General features: G+C 57.3%; 1 protein-coding gene across 1 annotated transcript; it reads left to right on the top strand.

Annotated features, from left to right (window-relative positions):
• The first annotated feature begins 594 nt into the window (after positions 1–594).
• On the top strand, positions 595–8,911 carry WDR24 (WD repeat domain 24). The gene is made up of 9 exons (XM_085305292.1): positions 595–1,571; positions 1,958–2,135; positions 2,887–3,562; positions 4,737–4,852; positions 6,091–6,212; positions 6,578–6,682; positions 6,804–7,141; positions 8,131–8,315; positions 8,540–8,911. Exons 1-9 carry the CDS (start codon positions 1,091–1,093, stop codon positions 8,706–8,708), a joined length of 2,370 nt encoding a protein of 789 aa, XP_085161418.1. The 5' UTR covers positions 595–1,090; the 3' UTR covers positions 8,709–8,911.
• The last annotated feature ends 9 nt before the right edge of the window (positions 8,912–8,920 follow it).

Here is an 8,920-nt window from a genome sequence, read left to right as displayed (position 1 = left end):
GGCTGGAGGAGGGTCCGTAGGTAGGTTTGGGGCTCTGAGTGAGGGCTGTGGGGCAGGAGGGGAGGCTGTGAGGTATTGGGGGCTGTGGGGCAGAAGGGGTCTCTGTAGGTGTCTGTAGGGCTCTGAGTAGGGGCTGGGGATCAGAGGAGACGGGGGGCTGTGGGGGCAGGGGGCTGGCAGTGAGGGCAGGGCAACGCCAGGGCTGGGCTCGGCTGGGCCCTGGGGACGCAGGGCTGCGGGCACCGCGGAGACCTCCCCGGACCCCCAGGGCAGCCCAGGCCGCCTGCGCACTGCCAGCATCTGTGGCTGCGCATCCATGGGGCAGCCTGTCCYGGGGCTCTGGAGCGAGGTCAGCCTGCCAGCGTGCCGTGTCCTGGGGGTCCTCCTCGCAGTGGTGAGAATGTGGGGCAAACAGGGCGTGGGACAGCGATGGGGAGAGCTGCTCCCCTGCGAGGCGAGCCCCAGCACCCTGCCCCGAGCCTGCCTCTGTGGCACTGGGAGTGCTGTGAGGGCTGTAGGCAGCAGGGTGCAGGCAGCTGCTGGCACCGGTCTCCTAGAGAAGCAGTGAAAATCTTCCTGTGGTGTTTACAGGGATTTGGCGCACAAAGAGAAGTCTGCAGCCTCTCTGCGCCTGGCCTCTTGCTGCTGGAGCCATGACTTGCCTTGGTCCCCATCACCGTGGTTGACTTTCCATGGCAAGCTGTCCACGAGAGCGTCGGYCAAGAGCTGCTTTCATAAGCAGAGCGTCTCTCAGGTGTTTGGTTAGAGGAGGAAACCAGAAACCTTGAAAAGGCTTTCAGGAATTCCCTGAAAAGCAGTTACAAAAGACAAACACGAGGAGAGGCCAAGTGTGGAGCTGGATCTCTCTCCACTCCGCTTTAGTCTCTCCACCTTCACAGGCGGTCAATGTGGTCACCAAAAGCTACAGACAAAGCCACCTGGGCCTGCTAGGAGCTGYGGGAGCCGAGCCCTTCTCTTCCCAGCTCTGGCTGAGGCGGAGCAGGGCGGCCGTGTGAGTGTGAATGCGGCCTGCGGAGACACAAGCCTCAGAGCCCGCTCCTGGAGAGCAGAGTCCGTGCCGAGGACAGCCATGGAGAAAATGGCCAGGGTTACCACCGCCCTGGGGGGCAACACCATCACGGGGCGGACCATGTTCTGCCACCTTGATGCGCCTGCCAATGCCATCAGTGTGTGCCGTGATGCTGCCCAGGTGGTGGTGGCTGGCCGCAACATCTTCAAGATCTATTCTATCGAGGAGGACCAGTTTGTGGAGAAGTTGAACCTCCGTGTCGGCCGCAAACCCTCATTGAACTTCAGCTGTGCAGACGTGGTTTGGCACCAGATGGATGAGAACTTGCTGGCTACAGCTGCCACCAATGGTGTGGTTGTCACCTGGAACTTGGGCAAGCCGTCCCGCAACAAGCAGGACCAGCTGTTCACAGAGCACAAGCGCACTGTCAACAAGGTCTGCTTCCACCCCACGGAAGTGTACATGCTCCTCAGTGGCTCCCAGGATGGCTACATGAAATGCTTTGACCTCCGCAAGAAGGACTCTGTGAGCACCTTCTCTGGTAAGACCTCAGCCTGCTCTTTACTCTTCCACCCTAGTGAGTTGCAGAGATTGGAGTCCTTGCACTTTTCCAGTGTCCAGGAGGAGGGTTCGCTCCGGACACAGTGGGGGAGGGGAGGGGGCTGAGAGTCATCTTGCTTCACTTCGAGGTCACTGCTTGGCAGGGGGCTGAGTAGGACTTGGCAGGGCTGGGTCCAYGTGGGAAGGTAGAAGGTGATTGCATCTACACCAGTTTCCTCTTCTCTCTGGGCTAGCGAGGCCTGTATTTATTCCAGCTGTGGTGCTGGGACCTGGATGGGACTGCTGGGGATTAGAGCATTGGTGCAGTGAGGCAGTGGCTTTGCTGGGGCTCTGTTACATCAGGTCTCGATTTCTCTCCCTGCTCAGGCCAGTCGGAGAGCGTGCGTGACGTACAGTTCAGCATCCGTGACTACTTCACCTTCGCTGCCACCTTTGAGAATGGGAACGTGCAGCTGTGGGACATTCGCCGGCCAGACCGCTACGAGAGGATGTTCACGGCCCACAACGGGCCCGTGTTCTGCTGTGACTGGCACCCAGAGGACAGGTTTGTGCTGGGCTGGGCCTGACCAGCCTCTTGGCCTTGGTTGAGACAGCCACTGGGGAAGCTGGCAAATGAGGCCCTCGAAATAGGGTCAGTGAGTTCCTGGAGAAAGCAGGGTCTCTGGTACTCTGGCCTCTTACGTCACAGGCTCTGCTGTGGTGGACGAAGGTAGGAGCAATTATTACTCTGATTCCTTGAGCCTTTTTACAAATCAGGGATTCCTGTGGATTGCTAATGGTTAGGTAAACGCAGCCTACTGCTAGCAAGCTGCTGCCTTGCTGCTCGTGTCTGGTGCGCTGCAGTGCTGCAGCTCCTGGCTTGCTTGCTGCCAGGCAGTGCTGATGTTCTTTGCAAGCTGAGCCACTGAAATGTATTCAGACTGGCCTTTATCTCCGCTGTCCGTGACAGGCAAAAAACATGGGTGGGCGGGACGGGTGTGTCTAGGAGTCCTCTAGATGAGTGTTGTTCTGAAGATATAGGGCGTTAAACTGGGATGAGGAGGACGGATGTTGCCTGGCCTGGTTGTTTGAGAGCAGAGGCGTTAGGACAGTGYGGGAGAGGCCCTGATTGCAGCCTGGCTGCCTCCCTTGGCACAAAGTGCAGCTCAGCCGGCCAGCCTGTCCTGACACGCAGTTGCACCTGGGTTGCGAGCACCATCCACTCCCTGTGCTCGGGCCAGAAAAGAGGGATGAACAGCCACACATCCAAGGCCAACCCAGGGTGGCCTCACCATGTTTCTCCATCCTTCTCCYAGGGGCTGGCTGGCAACAGGCGGCCGAGATAAGATGGTGAAGGTGTGGGACATGAACACCACACGGGCAAAGGAGATCTACTGTGTGCAGACCATCGCCTCTGTGGCCCGGGTGAAGTGGCGCCCAGAGTGCAAGCACCATATCGCCACCTGCTCCATGATGGTTGACCACAACATCTACGTGTGGGATGTGCGGCGTCCCTTCATCCCCTCCGCCATGTTCGAGGAGCATAAGGATGTTACCACAGGCATCGTGTGGCGTCACCTTCATGACCCGTATTTCCTCCTCTCAGGCTCCAAGGACAGCACCTTGTACCAGCACATCTTCAAGGACGCCAGCCAGCCCATCGACCGGGCCAACCCCGAGGGGCTGTGCTACAGTCTCTATGGAGACCTGGCCTTTGCCGCCAAAGAGAGCCTCATCACCTCTGACTCCAACCGCAAGCCCTACATTGGGGACCGGCGCCATCCCATCTTTTTCAAGCGCAAGCTGGACCCCACGGAGCAGTTTGAGTACATCTCCTCCTCAAGCGCCCTCAGCGTCTTTGAGACGGACGTGGAGAGCGGCAGTATGGACTGGTTTGTCCACACAGCCAAGCAGTACGCACTGGCTGGCAGGCCCCTGGCCGAGCTCTGTGACCATAATGCCAAGGTGGCCAAGGGCTTAGACCGCAACCAGGTGAGCGTAGGGCAGGGAGGGCTCTGTCGCACTGACCAGGCCCCGAGCCCCTTTCCTCCCGTGTGCCCCTTGTGGGGTGCCTGCTTGCAGCCCACTGTGCCCAGGTGGCGGAGAGGGATGCTGCGAGGTGGGAGCTGCTCCTGAGGATTGTCACTTATGAGTCCCATGCCCTGGCCTTGCCCTGCCCCAGGCATGTCTCATTTGTGGGATGGGGAAGGGGCCATACCTCTGCCCTGGGCAGATCTGTGGAGAGGRGCTGGGTTGATGCTGGGACCGCCAGCTCTCCCCGCTGGCAGTTCTTTTTCCTCTAGTGTGTCTTTTCTCATGTTCCTCAAGATCCTGCTGTTTCTGCCAGCCTCTTCCAGCCCTCCCCTGCTGCCGTCCCCTTCTTCAGCTGGGTTTTCCCACTCTCATCTCCTTTATTTTCTACTTCTAGTCCTTCACACCCAGGGAGACTCGTGACACAGATTTGACCTGGTCCCAAGGTTGACAGATGCTGTCAGGAGGAGACCTGCCACCCTAGCTCAATGGGAGCTTGACTCTGGCTCATAGTGTCTCTTCTCCATCCATTTCTTCCTCTCTACATTCTGGCTTTCCCTGGGAGGTTTCCCTCCACTCTGGCAGCAGACCTGTAACTGTTGCCTACAACAAGCATAACTGCAGTTTTGTGCCTGGAAATTTGACACCCCTGAGAGCTTGCCCAGCTCAGCARCGTACACTGGTCATTTGGAGTCAGGCGTGTGGCTGCATAGGCCTGGCCTAAGTAGACTCCAGTGGCGGCATTTGTATGCCTTTGCTGGGCTATGCCTGTGGGAYGGGCAGGACGGATGGGAATGTGTAGCTGTGTTTAGAGACTGATCAGAGAGAGGAAAAAAAAAGATTTGAARAAAAAGCCTGGCTCCCTGCTGGATCAAGCACTATTTCAGGGGAGGTGGCAATGACTATTTGTTGAAATCTTCTGTGGCTTCAGGAGACCTGCTTTTMCCCCTGGATGTGACAGGAGATCTGGGGTGGGCTGGAGTGACAGCACTGTTTTGGCTGTCATGGCAGCACTGGTGTGAGGGAGCAGAGCCTGAGAAGGTCCTTGTGCACTACCAGTTCCTGCACTCAGCCCACGGCTCTGTTCTGCTCCTCAGCTAGCAGGACGGTCTAACTTCCYTCTCCTCTGGGATAGGTGGCTCAAACGTGGACGATGCTGCGAATCATCTATTCCAGCCTCGGCACTGTGTCCTCTGCTAATCTCAACCACAGCATAGGGAAAGGCAGCACCACCCTCCCGCTTATGAACAGGTAAGGGCTGCCTTGGGRTGGCAGGAGCCGAACCGAACTGTGTAATGGCTTGGGGTAGCTCCAGGAATGGGATATCAGAACAGAGACAGCTCCCTTCCTAGGCTGGAGTTGCTGGACTGGAACAAGGATGGCTCTCCCTGAGCCTCAAGCTGCCCGAAGGCCCTATCGTGCAGGTTTGCAGGTTGGCRTCATTTGAATGCTGCCCTTTCTCTCACGTAGGTGTGAGATGCGAGTGGCCAGCCTGGCCTCAGGCCTTGGGTGCRGGCGATTCACACGTGGGCTCCCTTTTCTCTTTGAAGCGAAGTTTGGAGCAGGCTGTAGTGGGATGTAAGGCTGCTGTGGTCTGTTGTTTAACCAGTGAGTTGTAGTCTGAGGCTGTGACCGTGGTTTGGGGTGAAGAACCCTTGTCTCACCACTGGAGCCAGAGCTGCTGCTGGCTAATGCTGGTGCAGGGAGAGGACCCTTACCTTTCAAAGGGAGAGGGCAGCTCGGCTTCGCAAGCAAAGTGGCTTGTTGGCATGAAGAACCTCATTGTGGGTTGATGAAGCGGGAAAACTTGTTTCTCCTCTTTTGAATGACATAAAACTGATGAGTGAGGACTTCAAATTAGTTCTCAAATCTTGTAGGACCTGCTTCCCAGATGACTGGCGTAAACTTGAATAGCATCAAAGAAAACACTTCCATCAGGCAATCTCTCTGCATCCAGACAGGTCATTGTCAGTACTGCAGTAACTTAAAAGCAGCAAACTGAAGAGCGCAGTTCTCCCTTGTTTCCATTCAGTTCCTTTCCACCTCAGTGTAGCTTGAGAGCAGTCATGTGTAACAAACAGCAACTCATCTTGTAGAAGGGCAGCTCCTTGCTAACCCACTTCTAAGGCGAATGTGAGCATTAAGAAATAGCTCAGGAGGCTGTGCTCAGCTCGAAAGTTGTCTAAGGAAATCTTTGCAGATGCCTTTATGGTGAGTGCAGAGAGATGCCAGACTTTGAGAAATGACAGTGGTAACAATTGCAGTGTGTATAATATATGTGTGTGTGTGTGTGTGTGTGTATACACACACTATATATATATTTTTTTAAGTTACAGAGTGGGGAGAACTGACTTTTTTGCTCCCAGGAGAATCACCATGTGTTTCTGCTTTCAAGTCAATTGGAAACCTATATCGAGGCTGTTTGCTGTCTAGAATGGAAGCTGTAAACTTCTGTAGCCTTTAAATTAAGCAAATGGCTTATTTTCCAGCTTTAACCTGAAAGACATCCCCTCTGGGCTAGGCAGTGAGTCGAGACTGGATCGCAGTAAAGGAGAGAGCCGCACGGAAAATATCCTCATGGATTCATCCTCCACCTTGATCAACAATGAGGGTAACATTTCTGGGGCAGGCACAGGCCACAGTCCACGTGCTGGGGAGCTTCTTGGGGCAAAGCCCAAGTCCTGTGGTTGTCCCCTCCTCAGCTGATGCCTGATGGCAGAGTCCCAGCCACAGACGGCTTTGGTGTGGGAGGGATCTGGTCTCAGTGAAACAGGCTGAGCCCTGGGGGCTGCGGAAGGACAGCTGATCCCTGTGACCACCACGGTGGCAGCAGTGGGTGCTGCGGACACAACCACAGTGGAGCTGGGTGAACCGGCTGGCTCAGACGCAGCCTGATGCATTGGGTCATGGGACGGGGATGTGCTTTTGGCTGTGTGGCTAATGACGATACGCTGACCTCTTTTTCTGGGCACGCAGACAACGAGGAGACAGAGGGCAGCGATGTCCCTGCTGACTATCTGCTGGGGGATGTGGAAGGGGATGAGGATGACCTGTACATGATGGACCATGAGAACCCCCATGGTGAGTGTACTACTGCTGAGAGGTGTGTTGCCTGTTGCAGCTGTGTTGCTGGACATTTTTCCTGGCCTTTCCCTGTCCATGACACAAGCTCTGCTGATAGAAACGGTGCTTCTCCTTACAGCTGAAGAGCAAGAATACAGCCTTCCCCAGGAAGCCTTCCCCCTGCGCCATGAAATCGTGGACAACCCATCAGCCTTGGACCACTTGCAGGACAAGGCTGACTCCCCTCACGTCAGCGGCAACGAGGCCGAGACGGTGTCGCTGACACCTGTGGAGTCTTTCTCCCTCATCTCCATCTCTCACTCGCTCTATGAGAACCGTCTGCCCTCCGACTTTTTCAGCCCCATCGTACGGGACACGCTGCTCTTCTACGCGGAGCAGGGTGATGTGCAGACAGCCGTATCGGTGCTCATTGTGCTGGGAGACCGCATCCGCAAGGAGATCGATGAGCAGACCCAGGTACCCGCAGGGAAGCTGACAAAACYATCTCAGCTGCCCCCTTCCTGCTCGCATCGTGGGTTATGCTGCCTCTTCCTCCCAGTTTCTTCCCTGAGAATTCCCTTCCTGGAGGGCTGTATAGATAGGTGCAGGTGTCCACCCCATAGGGGGCAAATCTCAACGCCCATCAGCTGCACCGTTGTACCCTGCTGTTGTGCTGCATGCCGCAAGTCTGAAGCGTTGCAAGAGAGTAGGTTGCCCTGAAGACAGTTCATGTGCATTTCTACCTGGGCCATGGCAAGAGATGCGTTGAGACCATCTCCTTTTTTAGCATCTCTGATGCAGGAGATCTGGCAGTTCCCTGTGGAAAAAAGTGCAGTTGCCCTGTGAACCAGGGAAGGGCTGTGGAACCTGGGGCCAAGACGCTCCTTGCTGAGGCCACGGGGCAGGTGCCTCTGTGGGTGGCAGTTGCCACTGCTGTTAGCTAACACCTTTCACCATGTCGCAGCAGGGCTGAGGAGTGAACTGAATCCTCCTTTCAGGGCTGATGTAGCAACTCCACATCAGTGCAATAGGTGTGACCATGAGGTGATTTATCCAAATGAAACGGGGTCCTGCCTGGCCTGGGCAGCTCCCCTCTCCTCCAGCCTTTACCAGAGCATCTCTAAGCCTGGGAGGGCAGCTCTTCCACCAGGACTCCTGGTAGCTGGTAGCCAGCTGGCCCCTGGAGGCAGGAGTTTTGCTCTGTACTGCCAGTCCTGACAGGGGTAGTGGAGCCTGGCCTGATGGTCTCCCAGGAGGTTCTGTGTCAGGCTTGGGTGGTGTCTGCAGAGCTGGGAAGAAGGGAAGTGTCCTGTCCCATTGATTTGGGGAAGGGGCCTCTCTGCAGCCCTGTAGAGCAGTTCTGCTGGGGTGGGGGGGATCTTGGCTTTTGGGGAGCTGACCCTGCTGCTGGGATCACCAGGCAGAGGTGGGGGAATCGGGGCTCAGCTATGTGTGGCCATTCCTAGGAGCACTGGTACACGTCCTACATCGACCTGCTGCAGCGCTTCCAGCTCTGGAACATCTCCAACGAGGTGATCAAGCTGAGCACGTGCCGTGCCATAAACTGCCTCAACCAGGCCTCCACCACCCTGCACATCAACTGCAGCAACTGCAAGCGGCCCATGAGCAACAGGGGCTGGATCTGCGACAGGTGAGGGTGATGCCACCCTGGGCAGGCAGCGGCACAGCGTCCCGGGCACTGAGGCGAAGGGCAGAGCCCAGGCACGTCCCTTGTTCCTCCAAGCTGCGGTAGCACGTGCCCTGCACTGCCTCCCAGAACCAGCTCTGCCCCGGGAGGAGGGGGGTCGTGTCCTTGGCTGTTTTCCCCTTCCCGGGGGTTTCGCCTCGGGCCCTGACCGTCTCCTCTCCGGACAGGTGTCGGCAGTGTGCCAGCATGTGCGCCGTGTGCCACCACGTGGTGAAGGGGCTCTTCGTGTGGTGCCAGGGCTGCAGCCACGGCGGACACCTCCAGCACATCATGAAGTGGCTGGAGACGAGCTCGCACTGCCCGGCAGGCTGCGGCCACCTCTGCGAGTACACCTGAGCCGCCGGGCCGCAGCGGGCTGCAGCGGGCGCCGGGGGGGAAGGCGGGCGCCGCGGGGGGCCCTGCGGCGCCGGAGCCCCTCCGCCCTTCCTCGCTGTGTTTGTTTCCGTGAGCACTCTGTAAATAGCCGCCCGTGGGGCCGCGCCGGGCTCCGCGCGTGGTTTTGCCCTGCATTAAAACAGCGCGGAGCGAGCACCGGGCCGGCGGCCGTG

The sequence above is a fragment of the Rhea americana genome, unplaced genomic scaffold, assembly GCF_003343005.1.
Source record: "Rhea americana isolate MKP2758 unplaced genomic scaffold, rheAme1 scaffold_219, whole genome shotgun sequence".
Taxonomy (NCBI): domain Eukaryota; kingdom Metazoa; phylum Chordata; class Aves; order Rheiformes; family Rheidae; genus Rhea; species Rhea americana.
This window is presented reverse-complemented; position numbering and strand designations above follow the sequence as displayed.